Here is a 19,507-nt window from a genome sequence, read left to right as displayed (position 1 = left end):
CAAGCCTAAGTTATAAAAGATAAAAAAAGGTTACTACTTATTTATAAGGAGACAGTTCAAAGATGATTATATAACGGTTACAAATACTTAGCAGAGTGTTGATGTACTTAGTTTCATAAAGCAAATACATACAGGGACAGTTGTTCCATATTGAAGGCAGAGGGAGGGACAGGAAATGCTGGTGGGGGCGGGGGGAAGAATTCAAAGTATAAAATTAAAAAGTATACTAAAGATAATAATGATAGATTCCCATGACACTTGAAGAATTGTTAGGGAATACTTTGAGGACCTATAGTACACTAAAATAGAGAGTCTAGAGATGGTCGAGGTTCTATACACAGAACACCTACCAGAGTTAAACCAGTAGAAGAGATACACTACTGGGGCATCTATAGTGAGTCATGATGGAGCTTCTCAAGTAAAAGCTACCACATAATGAAATATCTACTAGATATTTGAAGTCAAGGCTGTCTACATTTTCATATACATACACACACCCTCCCCCTAGTTACCATTCTGCCTGCATTGTACTTACTCTGAGCTTCTAAGCTATTACTGCCATGGTGTCCCTCCAGCTGTCATTATGGTCATCTACTAGTTCCTTCTCAGCTGTGACCATTGTCCGATATTTCTGTGAACCATAGCTGGGAGAAGACATGATATCAGTAGGACTGATGGGTGATTTACTCATTGCTGGAAATATCTCTGCTAAAGTCTGATGGCAGAGTTTCAGAAAATACAGTAATTATTGCCTAGACATTGTCAGGAACAGGATCATCACCTGTTGGAAAAAAGCTTGCAAAAGAAATTACATTAATTCACCCCAAAAGCCTAACACGAAGAACAGAGGCTAAGAAAGGCAAAATCTTTTATGACAGGTGAGTCAGAAGAAATCAAATTCAATTCATTTGTGCTAACTTTAGTATCTGCCATTTTTTTTATTGGTTGAAATATGAATCCAGATGGCATGTTTGTTCTTCTGGACTACCATACAAAAGGGTAGTGGGATTCCATATAGGATTTTCTTATTTTTATTTGTTTTTAATTGAGAGAAGGTTTCATTCTGTAGTCTGATCTGGAACTCATGATGTAGAATAAGCTGGCCTTGAACTTACAGAGATCTGCCTGCCTCCGTCTTTTTTTGTGCTGTGATTAAAGGTGTTCACCACTATGCCCAATCAGATACAATTTTCTTTACAGATCATTTAGATATGGAAAAATGTTAACAAGCTGTAAAATTTCTTTGGACCTTTTTTGATTACCGGTCACCATAATGGGCCGCTGCTTGTCATGACACTAGGACTGATACCTTGATCTCTTCATTTTGATCATGATGTATTTGGAATGGAGACATTGTTTCTTAAAGGGCAAAATAATGCCATGTGTCTCCACTAAAAATAAGTGTGTTTAAACATAGTAAAGAAGAGGACCATCAGTGCTTTCCAGTCCGTTCTATGAATCGGAAAAACAAGGAACACTACCAACCTTATTTTATGAAGTTATTTGTTACACTGAAACCAAATCTAGATAAGGGCACAAGGGGAAAAGAAGGACTGCAGTGTCTGGAGCAATGGTTCGTGGGTAAAAGAGCTGGTAGCACAGCCATGATGATCTGAGGTTGATCTTCAGAATCCACAGTGGAAAAAGAAAACCAGCTTTCAGAGTTGCCTTCTGAGTTTCCCTATGCACCATAGTAAGTGGGTGCGCACACACACACACACACACACACACACACACACACACACACACACACACAGATAAAGAATGGTTTTAAGAAAATAAAATTATAGAGCAATTTCCTTTACTGAATATGAACACAAAAATTCTCAATAAAAATCTTAAAACCATGTTCAGCACTATATTAAAAGTCCATTTCCTGGGAACACACTGGATCGCTTCCAGGAGTGACTGGGCAGTCGACATGTGCATAGGCCTTGTTACATTGAGGCATTTCCTCCTGTTCTCAGTTCCTCAGAGTGGGGAGCCACTGTCACATAAGAATGCTGAATGTTTATAAAGATTTTTTTCTGCACCAACTGAAATGATCATGTAAGTCTACATGCTCTATGTATTGATTTCCAGAGACTCAATACTGCAAAAAACTGTGACCAGAATTATGTCAGCATGTCCAATTTTGGCTTTAGACTCTACAAAGGCATTTTCCTTATTTATTGTGTATGGGGGGTGGGGGTGGGGGATAGTGCATACATACTTTAGCATTCGTGTCACAATGCATTGTGTGGACCTAAGAGGCCAACTTGTGAAAGTTGGTTCTTTCTTTCCACCATGTGTGTCCCAGAAGGTGAATTCCACTTGTCCGGCTTGGTGGCGAGCATCTTGCTAGTTCTCAGAAGCCACGATCAGCAGGTTAATAAGGGCATGTATGTGGTCACCTGAACATAGAAACGAATCATGTCACAAGTGGAATTTTTACTGGTATGGTAGTTAGAGGAGACCAAGAGTAGTTATGGCTTAATAAAAGAGCCCATTTAGGATTGGGTTTAAGTGGTAAGAGTTAGGGCAGTAATAACAAACACAGGGGCACAGCCCTCACTAATATTCAGACCGCAGTTTGGGAAATGAGCATCTTATAAATTCTTTGGTGACCATGGAGAATACATGTGTATTTCCTTTATCTCTGTTTTCTCCTGTCTTAGGCTTCTGTTTGCTCCCATCATATGATGGTGCAGTTATGTCTGTCAGTGATTATCTCACTGTTTATTGTCATCCTGGGAAATGATCAGTTGTGACTTTTAATAAAGGTTATCATATTAATCACACTCAATTCTCTCCTCCTTGAAAATGATAAAAAAATATGCATTTACCTAAATTTAACTCAGATTCATCCAAATATAACCAAAATCTTAGTTTTTTTTTTTTAAAAAAATCTTACAAAACTATTGGAATTCTTTTTTTCTAAGTACATTATGGATTTCCTAACATTTTCTTATGTACTTAGATTTAAGTAAAATTATTTACTGTTTAGTTTGTAGGGGGAAAGAAAGAATGAAAATCTCTATTCCACAGTTGTGAGGTTTCGTAATATATATTTCTAGCTATACATTCAAGAAATGCTTTATATTTTACTAACTTTTTTTTGACATTTCTTTTTATGTCCCATACTAAGAAAATAAGTGAAAAGGGTGTTTAGTGAGGTAAGAAACGCCCTGTGCTCTCCTCACGTGTGGTTACTCTGTGGATATAGTATGCACACATCCGTGCTCACGTTCGTCACACACATGCCAAGGCAGCCAAAGCCAATGGAGGAAGATGCCGGGCAGTGGTTACACTTAGTCTTTAGAATGTCACAGTAATGGACACAAACTAAAACAAAGGATAGGGAACCACATGTAGAATGTGGACTGCTATCTTATAAGAATACTATCTTATTGCTAAAAAGAAGCTAAAAATAATTTGTTTAGAAAATCAAGAAAAAGACTCATAAAAACAAAAACACTCTGATCTTTTAAAATCTTCCTTGTGTGCGCATGCACAGTGATGTTTGGGTACATGCTCTGTGTTGTAAGAATTTTATTATACTTTTTTGAATTAATGAAGTCATGTGAATATTATATCCAGTATTTTGGAAATCAAAATGTAAGTATTTTTAAAACACATATAAATGAGGTATAAGGTAGACTAGATTATGAGCAATGGATTTCTTAAATCTTATTCTGAAATAAAATTCAAAACTGTGACCTAGTTCTGTGTTGTTTGTAAGGAGCAAATTTATCTCCTTTTTTACTTTAAGATATAATTATGATTTTAAAAGTGCTGAAATGTAATGCAGCTTTGACTGGGTCAGATATTCAGCCTGTAATATATGCCTTTAACCAAAAACTCAACTAGTGGTTTTAAGTGGGTTCCTTATTTTGTGTGTCACAATGCCTTTAATAATCAGGCCTTGCAACAGACATCACTAGCTGCCAGCGCCGTCTGGAATAACTCTCTGATAAAAAGTGAAAGAAATTTATGTATATAGTATGTGAAAAGTCTAAGAAGAATTTTGAAAATAAATTGTGTGACTCATAAAAACCGAATTATTCTTAATTTCTTTGACTTTTCTAATGTGAAGTCCCCAATCTTCTTGTTATCAATTGGTAGACTACTATATTTTGGAAATGCTAAAACAAAATTATGAAGTTGGAAAATCAAATGTAAATGTTATCTTTATTTCCTTTTAGGGTAATGTTTTTGTGTTGTCCTGTAAATACTTCTTCATAAGTGAAGTGTTTCTGTCTTTTCAGTGGTGTGGACAAATCTATCACAGGACAAATTTTTATTTTGTTGTCAATGCCATTAATTCCCCATTTCCTCTGGACTCCTTGTTCCTTAGCAAACATTAACTGCACAAGGGGGATGGTCTTGGTAAGCTCTCTCCTACCCACGATGGCACGTTGATGGGCCTACGTCTTACCTGAAGCAGAGTCTCACTAAGTTGGCGTGGCTGACCCTGAACCCACTCTGTTGTCAGGCAGGCTCTGAGGGTGGCAGGCCTGCACAGTTCTTTTTTAAAAGGTATATAGGTTTGTTGGTTTTGTTTTTCAGACAGGGTCATCCTATACAGTAGAAACTGACCTGAGATTTCTTTATATAAGCCAGATTGGTCTCAAGCTTGTGGTCTCTTCTTCCCTCTCAGCGTCTAGGGTGCTCGTGTGGCACGCTTTTAGGTTTTTTGAGGATCTGCCCTAAAAATTTCCATAGTGGTTATTTCAGTTACTAGGATTCTGTTTTGTCCACATCCCCACCAGCACTTGCTATCTGTTGTTTTTGTTATAGCCATTGTAAGAGACGGTATAAGAGGTGCTATCTTGTATGTTTGATTTGCATTTCTTTGTAATGTTGATTGTTTTCCAATATATATACAGTTATTCCTTTGTCTATCGAGCATTTCCCTTTATAAACATCGGTGTTTGTATTGTTTGTAGAATGTCAAATCTTTCGCTCATTTACCGCCCTCCCCAAACCCAAACTCACCTTCTTTAAGTTGGCTGCTTTTGTGTCTTTTTTGGACTGGTCTTGCACTCACGTGATTCTTAGACTTCAGCCTCCACATAGCTAGTACGAGTGTGCCACCGTCCAACATCCTTTACCCATTCTCAACTGTTTTCCTTACTGAAATGATTTGTTTTTTAAATTTGTATATTAACTCCTTACCAGGCTTATTTTCTGGTTTGCAGATATTTTCTGCCATTCTGTTTATAAGATTCTCTTTCCTCTATTGTTTGACGTGGACCAACTTTTTAGTTTGAGAGAATCTCTTTGCTGTGTAGAGAGTACTTTTGATCCAAACAAATATAATGCTTATTGTTATGAAATTCTTTTCTTTATGTTTTCTTCTGGTAGGTTTTAGTTTCACATTTAAATCTTTAATTATGGCTTGAGTTAATTTTTAACTTATATGGCTAATTTTAATTTATATATGGCTTGAGTTTATTTTATTTCCCATGTGGAAATATGGGCTCAAGCCCATTGTTCCTCGTATAGACGCAGCTTTTCAGCACTGTGTATTGAAGAAACCGGTCTTTCCTCACTGTGTGTTCCTAGCATCTTTGTCAGAATTAATTGATTCTGAATTCAAAGACTTTGTATGCTGTCCAACGGTAGCTAAATACAAGTGAGTCTTAAAGCAATTCGTGAAGTAGCTCATGTGCTGGGAGAAAAGTTTTAGACAATTTGAGAGAGAGACAGAGATCGATAGAGACAGACAGATACACAGACACAGACAGACACCCAGGAAGGCTTCATTCAGCAACTAATGGGAACAGATGAAGAAACTCACTAGGAATCCTGTGGAAGAGGGAGAGGACGGATTGTAGGAGTCAGAGGTATTAAGGAAACCCACAGAATCTACTTCCTAGGAGCTCACAGAGAAGCCTGTATGGGTCTGACCTAGGCCCTCTGCATATGTTACGGTTGTGTAGCTTGATGAGTTTGTGGGACTCCTAACAGTGGGACCAGGGGCTGTCTAACTCTTCTGCCTGCTTTTGGGACCCTTTTCCTTCTACTAGGTTGCCTTGCCCGCCCTTACTGTAAGGGGGTGTGCCTAGTCTTGTTGGAACTGGATATACTATGTTTGGTTGATATCCCTGGGAGAACTTCCACTTTCTTAAGAGAAAGAGGGAGAGTAAATCTTGAGGAAAAGAAGGTGGGGATGTGGGGATTCAGAGGACAGGAAAGAGGGGAAACTACAGTCTAGATGTAATATATGAGAGAGGAATAAATTAAACAAACAAACATACAACGACAACAAAATAAGAGAAAGGTGTCCTAGCCAATGGAAGAAATGTGTGTAGTTGACTGACTGTGGTGGAAGGAGGAAAGGCCAGAGACTGTATGGAGGAGGATCAGCCTGATGACCAAGAGGCTGCACTTCAGAACTTTACTTGGCTGGGCTGAGGATGCAGTGATAGAGGCTTACCTGAGCACGTGTGTGCAGGGCCCTGGGTTTCATGTCAGCACTGCAGCCCAGCCTATAAAAGTGCCCTACACTTGAGATACTGTGTTTATATAGCGCTAAGTGGTAAGTGTTGTGGTGACATGTGACAGATGATCAGACATTTCCTATGAGAGACATTGCTAAAGATGTACCATGTGACCTGGACCTATCCTTTGGACAAACTCTTTCATAGCTCTGTCACTTTGTACTGAGTAGCATTGTTTGTCACAGCAAGAAAGTTGTCCCTTACTTGGAGAGTGGAGTGAACGATTCCATCCATCATTTGATATTATAGTAGAAATTGAGGGATTAAAAAAATCCATGCCGGGGTTGGGGATTTGGCTCAGTGGTAGAGCACTTGCCTAGGAAGCGCAAGGTCCTGGGTTCGATCCCCAGCCAAAAAAAAAAAAAAAAAAAAAATCCATGCCATTGTCACTGATAATTCTGAGTCTCAGACAGCTCCTTGAAAAGAAGTAGTTGTTCCTTGGGAAATCTTATAAAATTAGAAAATGTGCAGACTAATGGAGCCATTTATGTAGGTATGGAATGACGTGTAAGAAAGGGACTTTCATTTTATTTGTTTGGAAACAGTTTGGAAACATCTTACTCTGTGTCTTGAGACTGGCCTAGAACCCATTATGTTTCTTAGGCTGACCTTAAAATCCCAGCTGTCCTTCTTCACCCTTGCATGAACACCCTTGCACTTCACAAGAGGAAGGCCATTTTAAACATAATTGAATTGAATATATTTTAGACTACTCACAGTGAAGGATAGAGTGACAGTGTATCGAGATAGTTATGCAGAGAGCTGCAAACAGTATTCTGTTTCTTCTCCTAAGTTCCCAGCTGCTTCTGTCGTTACTGTCGTCCACACATACAGTAGACATTGCCTATTGAGTATTTAAAGTATTTAATAAGCATATGATTGTGACGCTGTTCCAAGATCATATCTTATTCAGCCAACTAATATTTCAGTATATTGACGTTAAGAGACTGCTTCTGTGTTTCACACCCTCTCGTGCCTTTCTTTTATTTGATAATTTCATTGTGTGTGCTAGAATAAATACATTTCCATAGAAAACTGTAGCATTATTGTTGTATATAGTTTGGTACCTTGGACAGGAAAAAATTGGAATTTTTGAAAAGAATTTGCATCAGGAGTCTCTCGTTGCTATTCAGATAACTCCTTGTGACACCAAGCATGTAAATCAATATATACCCCTGTGCACACATGAAAAGCTTTGTCCTCCTTCTTCCCTCTACAGGCAGGTGAAAGACCAGAATAAGAAGGTAGCGAATCTGAAGCACAAGGAGCAGGTGGAGAAGAAGAAAAGTGCGCAGATGCTGGAGGAGGCCCGGAGGAGGGAGGACAGTCTCAGCGACAGCTCTCAGCAGCTGCAGGTCAGAGCCCAAGGCTGAAGGAGTGCACGCCAGGATCTGATCCTCCATTATCTGCTGTTTGCTCTGCTTCTGTATCCTCCTCTTTCTCTTTCTAACCCTGCCTGCTGCCTTCCCCTTAGACTCCCTGTTTAGCAAAAAAGGAATGGCTTTTACATAGGAGAGGCAAGTCTTAGTCTGCAGCTGTGAGGATGCCTCAGCGTAGGAGTCATCTTGCTTCGTTGGTAAGTTCCATGTCAGTCCAGTGAGTGTGTCCCAGTAACGCTTCAGGACTGTCTGTACAGCTGCCTGGCACTTCATTCATGAAAGGGCGTTGGCAATTTTGGTTTGCGTGGGTCTATCTCCCCCATCTCTGACTTTGTTTTACCCTCCTATTTTTTCTTTTAAAATTTAAAATTATTATTTTACAACAGTAAATATTATTATTATCATTATTATTATTATTTTACATATATTTCTTTTGCCTGCATGTATGTGTACCACTTTTGTATGCCCGGAGCCCTCAGAGGGCACCAGACTTCCTGATACTGGAGTTACATATAGCTGTGAGCTACCATGTGGGTGCTGGGAATTGAACATAGGTCTTTTGGAAGAGCAGCCAGTGCTCTTAATCACTGAGCCATCTCTCCAGCCCCCTCTTTCTATCTTTTAAAGGTGTGCACCACCTTTTTAATTTCTCCTTTTATGTTGTTATGCATATGGGTGTCTGGTTTGCTTGTGTGTCTGTGCAGTAGGTCTGATCCTGTCGACTGCGGAAGTCAGAAGAGAGCATCCCATTCCACACAACTTGAGTTACAGATGGTTGTGAGTTGCCATGGAGGTGGTGACAGTCAAACCCAGCTCCTCTGGGAGAGCAACACGAACGCAGTTATTCACAACTTAATTAAACTAGGCCTAATCATAGTCATAGCAGTATAGTGTGATGAAAGCCCATTAGATTCTCAGTATTTAAATTAGCCCTAAAGCAGTTGGGGATTGAGTGCAGAGGCACTAAAGTACTATAATGCCCCAGCTCCCTGACTGACTCAGCGGTGATTTTATTGTGGTATCTCCTGTCTGTAGCATGGCGTTGTTTCTCATGGCCATCCTTCTTCAGAAAGAAGGTTTAGATCTTAGAGAATGCTCAGTATATGCTGATCCATCTACGCCCCTGCTGCCACCCTGCTGTTCTGTCCTCTCAGCATTCCTTAGGTACGGTGCAGTGTGCGCTGCACAGTTGGGAGTCACGGAGTTCTGACTGTAGAGACGAGGGGCAGGACTGTCCAGATGCTGTTTTAGGCTTTCTAGTGACTTCATTCTAGACATAAGTTGTTCAGTGGGTGTCCTTTTTTTTTTTCTTGTTCCTCATTCATACATTTACTGCTTACAGTTCTTACAGTTTTTTCCTCATCTATACCAGCTTTTGAAAACGTACCTTATCAGTTTCTCCGGCCCTTGCCAAAGCTTCATATTGGCAATTTTTCCTTTTCCTACACTTCTTCCTTTTAAAAATGGGACTCTGATGGATTGAAAAATTTCATTTGGGGGAATTTGTTTTCTCTTTCTACAAATAATCCTGAATAAAATAAAATCCAAATAAAATTTTAATTACAATATTTATTCTGTGCGAGGGGCCGTTTGCTGGGCGGGGAGTAAGGTGGAGAAGAGCTGGGCACTAGCGTGCCCCGTGGATTTGTTTGATTGTCGATGGGGTTTGACCATCTGCTTCCACTGTCTGCTGCCGTGACTGCTTTGTCTCTTTCTGTACCTCGACTACATTGTAGCTCAAACTATGAGCCAAGCCGAGTTGTTTGTCCTTCATGCTGCTTCCCTTAGATGTTTCATTACAGCAGTAGGGGGGGATGGGAAGGCAGCAGTGTCTGAAAGTAAGCAGGGTACTCTGGTAGTTGGAACCAAATCTAGGAAGCGTCCCCTAGAAAAGACCGCCCAGACATTAAAGTAAAACTCGGAGTAAATGTAAAGAGTGGAGGACGTGGGTTTAGGTAAAGGCCATTCTCTGGGGGAAAGCCGAGTGTCCAGACTGTAGTAAGGAAGGCAGATCATGTCAGAAAGGACATCATTGACCACCGTGGGTTTGCAGTGAAAGGATGACAGGATCTGGTTTGTATCTTGACAATTTTGAAGTAAAAGGAATGAGCGGACTCTGGTGTGTGATATCGGGTGGCAGACTGGCAGTAGCGCAGAGCAGGTCCTTCCTTTCTCGGACTCATTGTAGCAGGCCTGTAGTGTAGTAATGGGGATGGGAGTGACCAATAGAAGGCCGGTGAGGGAAGGAGCAGTGTGCATTTGAGGGATAGGCACAAAGACGGGTTATTCCTAGGTTCTTGGCCTAGGTATTAGAAGGTACAATGGTGATAACTAAGACGACAGAGCCTGGTAATGATAGTTATTTGAGATTGCCTGGGGAAAAGAACACGTCCATTTTCAACAGTTCTAGTGTTGATGAGATAGTCCAGTGGAGACAGCCAAAAGGAGTTAGATGAGAGAGGATGATAGAGAAATCTGGAAGTTAATTTTTGAAAATGATCTTAAAAATAAAATATGTATGGTTCCCCCCTCAATCCAATGATTGGCTGTAAGTATCTGCATTTATCTCAGTCAATTACTGGTAGAGCTTCTCAGAGGACAGCCATACTAGGCTCCTGTTCGCAAGCACTTCTTGGCATCAGTAATAATGTCAGTGTTTGGTGTGTGCTTGCGGGATAGATCCCAAGTTGGGCAGGTCACTGGGTGGCCTTTCTGTCAGTCTCTGTTCTATTTTTGTCCCTGAATTTCCTTTAGAAAGGAACAATTCTGGGCTAAACATTTTAAAGATGGGCAGGGGGCTCCCTGCCTCAACGGGGGCTGTTACTATCTGTTGGAGGTCGTCTCTTCAGGTTCTACCTCACCACTGTTGGGCGTTTGAGCTAATGTTATACCCATTGAGTCCTGGTAGCCTCTTATTTCCCAGGTCTCTGGAACTTTCTAGAAGGGTTCCCCCCAGCCCCCTGCTACATATTTCAATTCATTCTCCTGGTTCTCTAGGTGTCTCTCTTGTTTTCCCCTATATCTGATCCTGCCTCTCCTTTTTCCCTCCCCCACCTCACACCACCCTGTTTTTCTGACAGATGTGAGGTGGAGTCTCAGGGTTGTTTTGATTTGCATTTCCCTGATGACTAAGATGATGAACATTTCTTTAGGTGCTTCTCAGCCATTCAAGATTCCTCTGCTGAGAATCCTCTGTTTAGCTCTGTACTCCATTTTTTTAAATGGATTATTTGGTTTTTTTTGTTTTTGTTTATTTGTTTTGTTTTTTGGTTTTGGTTTGTTTTGAGTTCTTTGTATATTTTGGATATTAGCCCTCTTTTGAATGTAGGATTAGTGAAGATCTTTTCCCAATCTGTTGGTTGTCTTTTTGTCCTTTTGACAGTGTCCTTTGCCTTACAGAAGCTTTTCAGTTTCATGGGGTCCCATAGGGGAAGGACTGAAGGAACTGAAGGGGATTGCAACCCCATAGGAAGAATAATAATGTCAACTAACCAGGAAGCCTCAGAGCTCCCAGAGACTAGGCCTAGAACCAAGGAGCATGCATGGGCTGGTCTGAGGCCTGCAGCTCATGTGTAGTAGATGTGACTGCCTCGTATGGCTTCAGTAGAAGAGTATGTGCTTAATCCTGTGGGAACCTGATGCCCAGGAAAGAGGGATGCTGGTTGGCGTGAGGAAAGGGTAGATGGGCGGGGGGGGGGGGGACTCTCTCAGAGGCGGGCAGGGGGGATGGGGTGAAGAACTTGGGGAGGAGGTCCAGGAAGGGAGGCGACTTTTAGAATGTAAATAAGTAAAACAATTTAGTAAAAAGTCAAATATTATATTCATAAGGAGCAATGATAATATCTGTAGATAAAATATAAGCACAAATATATGAAGTTAGAGCTGAACTTTTAGGATGATTCACCATGATTACAGTTGAGAGAGTTGGTGAGAATGATGCCAGGAAGCTGAGTGACTTGATGGGGCTGATTTGTGAGGAGAGAGAATGGAGACCAGTGTACAGTGGAAACAGAAGGTCATCTCTTGGGGTGAGGGGGACAGAAGGACTCCACGCACACAGCACAACCCTCCAGGCTGTAACTCCACGGTATACTGATGAACATCAGCATGTGTGTTATTTCATACACCCAAGATCCTGGGGTGAGGGGTAGCCCGGAACATTGTTTTGATATGGTGGGGGTAACCTCAGAACAGAGAGAACAGCATGTCCTGAAGCATGAGTCATAGGTGACTGAACTGTGGGTTCTGGGATTGAACTCAGGTCCTGTGAGGCAGTACATACTCTTTTTCTTTTTCTTTTTTTTTGGAGCTGGGGACCGAACCCAGGGCCTTGCGCTTGCTAGGCAAGCACTCTACCACTGAGCGAAATCCCCAACCCCGGCAGTACATACTCTTAACCACAGAGCCATGTCTGCAGCCCCTGTTAGATTTTCTTGGCCTGGAAGGTGATAGTATGGCTTCTTAGATCTAGGTCTTGCTTTTCCAGTTTTTCTGTCACACATTAACTAAAATTCATTTTCTTTGGAAGAACTTTATAATGTCTTATATATTTCTGTATAAAAATTTCACAAGACTTTATTATGCCATGAATATTTATAGTTTTTAAAAAACATTTCCATAGCATTGAATTGTTTTATAATTCCAGTTAATATTCACTAATACAGAACTTGAGTAATAAAGAAAAGTAAGGTTCATGTTGGTTATTAGTTGTTCCAGTTAAGTTCTTTCATTTCATTTTTTTATTATATAGAAATCTAGCTTCATTTTAATTAAATTTAGTTCTAAAGTTGATTCTTTAACATTTTCTCTAAACCATACATAGTTTAACGTAAATTTGATGATTCACATTTCATATAGGCTGGGTTACACTAATAAAGAAGAAGTGTTTTCTTTTTGCTTGCTTGCCTTCCTCTCACTGGCAAGTTCATCTATCCCATCGCTGAGACATTCCCTTGTTGATATCAGAACCAATCCTGTCTGAATCGCCCCTCTTCCTGTCTGAATCGCTCTTCTTCAGGCGTACCTAGCTGTTTGGGTTTTAGGGTTCTAGCCCTAGTGAGGTTGATAAACAAGATTAGAAACCTTAAACTTTGTGGGCTCCTAGGTCAGTGACATCTAGTGCCAGTGATGGAAGAACAAACCGTCAGAACTGTCTTCCTGTACTTGTCTACCTGAGAGCCTCCCTGGCTGGATTTGGTATGATCAACTGCTTGGAAGCTTGAACCCACAGTTGTTTGGGCCTTCATGCAAATGCAGACTAGCAGCCTGAAAAACTTAAGAGGGACTCTCCAGCCTAACAAGAGAACAAGTTTTAGGATAATATAATGGTTATACAGTGCAGGAAGATTTCTGGTTATTTGTGGTTCAAACCTTTAGTACTCCCTTTAAGTGATCCCTTTGACCCCTTTCCTCAAATTTATAATCTGTAAATCCACATTATACTTCTCAGATAGGGGTCAACCATCGTAATGTTCAGGATGATTTTCCCTTTGTAAAGGAGGTTCTCTGTTAGGCATCCACGATAGAAAAGCCACCTTATAATTCACCACATTTAGTCTTGTAATCTAAAGAATTGAAAACAATAAAATCCAAAGGCACTGGAATGGGATGGCATCAGCCTGTTCTTTTCCTTACCCTTTTTGTGTCATTATAAGGGAAAAGTGACAACAAAAGCCAGGGTACGTAGGACTTGGGAGGGCAGAAGTAAAAGCCGGCAGCAAATCTGGAATAGAGGAGTATCGAGAAGGAGAAGAATGCTCTATTTCAGTTATAGAAAAACGTGTAGATATCTGGCAGAAAGAACAGCCATAAGACACAGAAGGTCCCACATCCCAAGCCTCCTTCCCAAGCAGAATGACGTCTCTTTGCCTTCAGCTATTGAAGGCGGCAGCTGGCAGGAGCTTGCTTAGCACCTGGCAATCTATTCCTTTGGTTCCCCTGGTTCCCGTCCTTTCCAAACACTCAGCTGTATGCCGAAGCAAAGTGTATCTGAGCTTTTGGAGTCTAGCCATTTAAAGGTATCGGCTACCATCGATACTTGGTAGCGTTTCGAGCTGAGAAAATCCTAAAGTTCCCTCTAGAAATCTATACATAAATCATGTAAAACTGTGTCAAAGTTAAAATAAAACAAAAAACCTACCTCGGAGGCCTGGTGTTCTCTTAATTTCATATAAAATAGAGGGCACACTAGCATTGGGACGTAAAACGTAGCTATCATCATTTTGGTTTATGAAATGTGGTTATATTAACCAAGAAGCCAGTGAATTCATGTGGTCTTCACCATGTTCATGATATCAGTAAGCAAGGTGACGCGCTATCTTGTGGCCCTCTACATCTTAATAGCATCATTAACCAAGATGGCTGCTACATCACATGGTTGCTTCTATCTTGATGGCGTCATTGGTCAAGAACACAACAAACTGCATGGTGACTGTTTGCTTATGGTGAACTCTACTACATGATAAAATTAGCCCACCCCTCATTAGGGAACAAGTCCTATGAGATTGATTATCTTACAGAGTAAATATGGATAGTCACTATGGGATTCATTCATTTCACAGATTAAATATGAGTAGCCACCTTCTTTCCCTTAAAAAGTCACCTGAGTTAAGTTACCATGTAGATCCAAAGTAACAAGGCAACAAAATAGGAAAGTACTCCTTGACTTCAAAATGAGAGAGCTGAGTCCGTTACCCTATCACACAAATCCTAACTGTGGATGTCAAGCAGTGTCATCTGAATCTTGTTTGACTTCTGCTTAGTTCAAGTGTTCACGTTGTGCCACAAAAGGAATCCATAGGCCATTTTGTCCCACTTGATCATGGTATGGGTTGAGGTCAGTGGAGTCTGTGACCATTAGTGGCTAGAATTTAAAACCATAAGAAGCCAACTTGTTCTTAATTTAAAATATTAATAGCTATCTGTGGCATTTTGACCCAGTTAGAAGAGGAGCTGCCTGGAGAGAAGAGAGACATTAAATCTAAGTTTTGCAGCATTCATTCTTTCTTTCTTTCTTTCTTTTCTTTCTTTCTTTCCTTCCTTCCTTTCTTTCTTTCTTTCTTTCTTTCTTTCTTTCTTTCTTTCTTTCTTTCTTTCTTTCTTTCTTTCTTTCTTTCTTTCTTTCTTTCTTTAGCATTGATCGACCTGTCTTCACAGGATAGAGAGGAGTATATTAAACAGAATTAGAGAGCTGCTTGCTAACCAGAGGGGTTGGCTTGCTTCTCTCTGGGAGAATCTGTTGCCCTTTTTTTGTTGTTGGTTGAGTGTCTCAGTATCTCCCTCTCCTCACTGCTCTATGAAGCCCTGCTTTCTATCCCTCTTCCTAGGTTTTTTCACATCCTGGTCTCACTGCTCTTCATGCATTACATGTTTCAACATCCAGAATGACTTGCCGGACTACTAGAGAAATACTTTGCTGTCCTCCAAAGCATTTCTTACCTTTGGCCTGTTCGCACATGTGCCTTGTTACAGTGGTCTTTACTCATTTGGGCCCTTTGCTGAATTGTAGAGAAACCTTCCATACTGGGGTCATTGCTGATCCAAAAAGTGTATTTCACCAGAAACCCTGGAAGCCACTGCAGTTGGAGAGAGACATGCCTCTGCTTAGGGAGGGAATCTGGACACTCTTGTTGGATTTGAAATCCCAGAAAAGCCCCCAATTCTTAGCAGTAATCAATAAATATTCTTGGTGTTCCATTAAAAAAATACACTAAGCAAATGTATTCTAGCAAGGATATATTTTTGCAAAAGGTGTGTTTAAGAACCCAAACTGGGCTAGCAACATCCTGATGTCTCATCTCATTGCTGGGTTCCTGACGTCACAGTCTGACAGGATTTGCTAACCAACCAAAGAGGAAAGACAAGGTTCAGGAATAATCCTTGCTGTGTCAACTACCTTAAATGAGAACAAAACAAGGCAAAACGGTTCTCTTCCATCTGCCATTGTACACATGTGTTCAGTGTAGCTTAAAGTGCTCAGCTCCTTTCAGTTAACACGATGTCTTCTGGGGTTATCTTCATCATGGGAAACACCCCCCCCCCATTCCTGTTGTGTATATACAGCACACTCACATTTTCATTTTTTTGTAAGAATAAACCAGTTGAGCTTAAAGACAATTTTATTATTAGCGTTTTAAAAAAAAAATCACTATCAGACAAGCCATACATTTTGGCAGTTGCCTAGACCAGGAAGATAGAGAAGAGGAAGATAGAAAGTCATGCAGACTGAGTAGGGCTGGCGTGGAGAACTGTTTAATTTTTAAAGTTATTGTTTTCGTGCACGTCTGTATGGTGAGGGGGGACATTTGTGACATGCCATGTGTTTGTATGGAGGTCAGAGGCAACTTACTAGAGACTGTTCGTTCTTCACGTAAGATCTAGGGAGTGGAGCTCAAGTCATCTAGCTTTGCTGACGGGTCATCTCACTGGCATGAAGGTAGCGTACTTTCTCTATCCATTCATCTACTGGTAGACATCTAGGTTGATTCTGTGTCCTCGCTGCTGTTTAGCTCTGGGCCATTGTGTGGTGCTGTAGTACAGCGGGTCAAGTAGACGCCTCTGCAGCCCACCAGTTCCGTTTATTTAAATATCCAATATCCAGGTGTAGAATTGCTGACACTAGAGTAGTTGAGCTTTAATATTTTGAGGAACCTCTGTTCTGTTTGTCATAATGTACGAGAGAGACTGTCCCTGCCAACATCCTCATGAGTACCCACTCCTTGTCTTTTTATAGTAATCCGAAAGGACTGAGATACCGCTTTGTGGTTTCTGACTGCATTTCATCAATGACTAGTGGCCTTGAAGAGTTTGTTTTCAAAATTGTGTGTCATTTTTATGTGCTCTTTTAAGGTATCTGTACATCTCTTGTCCTTATGATCTGGATCATTTTCTTGCTGTTTAGTACTTTGGTATCTTCAAGAATTAACCCTTGTCAGATACACAGTTAGGAAAATGTTCTCTCTTCTGTGTTACTTTGTTATTTTGATTATTTGCTATAAAGCAGAGTTTATTATCTGAGGTAATCCCAGTTGTTTGATTTCTGTTATCATCACTTTCTGGTTTTATTTTAAAAAGCAGGACCAAAACCCCACTATCACCAACCCACTGTCATGAAACACCCTCTTGCCCCAGTTTCTTAGTTTTGTCTTGTTCTTTTTTTTCTTCCTCTCTCATCTTTTTTGATTTTGCATTTCATAGTGTAGTCCAAGATGGCCTTGAACTCATGGACAACGCCCTGCCTCAGCCTTGTGAGTGCTGCTGTTTAGGTGGGAGTTGCCATGCCTACTTTTAGCTTCAGTTCTTTAGTTCATTTGAGTTGACAGATACTGAGAGATAAGGGCTTGCTTTTATTCTTCTTTGTATCAACATTCGGGCAACCTTGTTACTCATTTTCATATTTGAATACAAGACACAACTATTGAATACAGTACTGTGTTCCAAATCCTTTGTTTTTGTTTGTTTGTTTTTGTTTTTGTTTTCCTGTAAGAAATTATAAGTACTTAGAATGGTCTGAGAAATCCATGGTTCCATTCTTGGCATTTTCTTTTATCTTTCCTCCTGCTGTAATATCTTTGAGATCCTAAAGACTGATACAGAGTTTTGCTACATATAAACTCCTACTACAGTGCATCACGTACTTACCTAAACTGCTCATTTATATTCAAGCCAGTCATATTTATTCCCGTGTGTGTGTGTGTGTGTGTGTGTGTGTGTGTGTGCGCGCGCGCGCATGTGCGCATAGTTTCTAGTTTTTTCAGAAGCAGAGGAGGAGAAAGTTTCACCTTTGAAGCATTAGGAAGCATGTTTCTTTGTAAAAGGAAGTTTTTCAGAAATTGTCTTTATGAAGATTGAGTCTGTCATCTAGTCGTGACTTCCCAAGGGGAGCCAGTGTTGTGGTACTGACTCTAAGTAGAGGCTCCATCAGAGCTGGCTTTCAGCCCAGTTTAAGTGGTAGTTTTTAAAAATAGCTTTGTATTTTTAAATACTTAACCTCTTCTTACTTATGCCATCTAACACCAGTAGCTTCCTTCTCTCTGTTGCACAGAGCAAATTCATCATGTCTGTTTCGCTTCACTAACTTAATCCTATGCTCTTAATAATAGACTCCAGCTTCCTTTATGTCTTTTCTTCCCTTGTTTCGTTCTTTACTCTATGGAGGTCTCTCTCTGGCCTCCACTTGCTTCTGAATAGACGGCTGTTTAGTAACAGCTCTTCCTTGCTGTGTAGGCGCTCCTTGAGTGACTGGGTAACCTACTTCACCGAGTCTTCATCGTTTTCCAGGACAGTCTCCGTAAGAAGGATGACAGGATTGAAGAGCTGGAAGAAGCACTGAGAGAAAGTGTACAGATAACTGCAGAGCGGGAAATGGTGCTGGCACAAGAGGAATCAGCCAGGACCAATGCTGAGAAACAGGTCTGCGATTTTATGTAGCTACTAGCAATGCTGCTGGGTAAACACCAGGTAAAACCAGTGTAGTTTAAGGTGAGCTGTACACACTGGCTGCTCATGGCGCTTCAGAACTCCTTCCTCAAGTATTAGTGTTTAGCTTACAGAGTCACTAATGTCTAACTGTGCAGGGATCGGCTCATGTTAACATTGAGGTCTCTGAAGTAATAATTTAGGAATGATTCATATATAATGTGGTAAAAGCTAGTAAAGCGTGACTGACAAACATGCAACATGTTACATGACTGCAAAACCCCAGATTGGATGTGAATGAGAACACAAACATGCCTCAGTTAGAAAATAGTTTATTGTATATCATTTTTCAAAGAGCATTTGCAGGTATAAAAGTTGATGGTGGTTTTGAACAGCATACCTGTAGGAATGGTAGTACTCCACTGCCAGACTGCCTGTCTCAGCCTGGAGGTAACTTGAGATGTTCTGCTATTGCTGTTCATGGTCTTTGTTTGATTTGTCTCTGTACGCTTGCTTCTGACTCTTTATTAGATAAAGAATAAGTGAAGACGGGAGCTGTAAATTGAAGGAACGGTTTTGGTAAATGAAAGCTGTAATCTCTATTTGCAGTTTGAAAATGTGACTTGAGGTTTTAAATCCACCTACCACAGATACCATAACACTTAATTGTTGTAGCACCGTACCCTTTGTGTATGTGAGAGAATGATAAATACTATCTAGGTGTCTTAGTTAGGTTTCAGTTTCTGAACACCATAAGTGAAAGCAGCTTGAGTAAGAAAGGGTTTATTTCAGTCTACATCACAGTCCATCAGTGAGGGGAGTCAGGCCAGGAACTCAGACAGGGCAGGGATCTGGAGGCAGGAGGCCCCTCCATGCAGGGACCATGAAGGAGTGCTACTTACTTGCTTGCATCCCTCTGGCTTGCTCAGCCCCCTTTGTTATAACATCCCAGGTTCAACTGCCCAAGGGTGGTACCACCCATAGTGGCTGGGCCCTTCAATATCAATCAGTAATTAAGAAAATGGAGTACAGGCTTGCTTACAGACAAATTGGACTTATTTTCTGTTGAGTGTTCCTCTTCTCAAGTGACTCTAGCACATGTCACCTGGACATAAAGCTAGTCTAGGTCACTAGGTAAAATGAGTTTAGTGACATAGTAGTAGGAATCTGATGGGATAGCCTCCCTCCTGAGATGCTGCTGTTACTGGGAATTAAGGAAATCAAATA

At 40.7% G+C, this 19,507-nt stretch overlaps 1 protein-coding gene across 10 annotated transcripts in view; it reads left to right on the top strand.

The window, feature by feature from the left end:
- Erc1 (ELKS/RAB6-interacting/CAST family member 1) overlaps window positions 1–19,507 on the top strand; it is a 306,255-nt gene that overhangs the window by 135,306 nt on the left and 151,442 nt on the right. For 5 of the 10 annotated variants that reach the window (XR_015685323.1, XR_015685322.1, NM_001394884.1 and 2 more), the window contains 2 exon segments: window positions 7,705–7,840; window positions 18,143–18,274. Coding sequence is in view for 5 of the 10 variants with exons in the window: in NM_001394884.1 (NP_001381813.1) it covers window positions 7,705–7,840; window positions 18,143–18,274 (268 nt within the window). In the remaining 5 variants the exon portion in view is untranslated. 10 annotated transcript variants of the gene reach the window in all.

The sequence above is a fragment of the Rattus norvegicus genome, chromosome 4, assembly GCF_021556685.1.
Source record: "Rattus norvegicus strain SHRSP/BbbUtx chromosome 4, alternate assembly SHRSP_T2T, whole genome shotgun sequence".
NCBI classification, from domain to species: Eukaryota; Metazoa; Chordata; class Mammalia; order Rodentia; family Muridae; genus Rattus; species Rattus norvegicus.
This window is presented reverse-complemented; position numbering and strand designations above follow the sequence as displayed.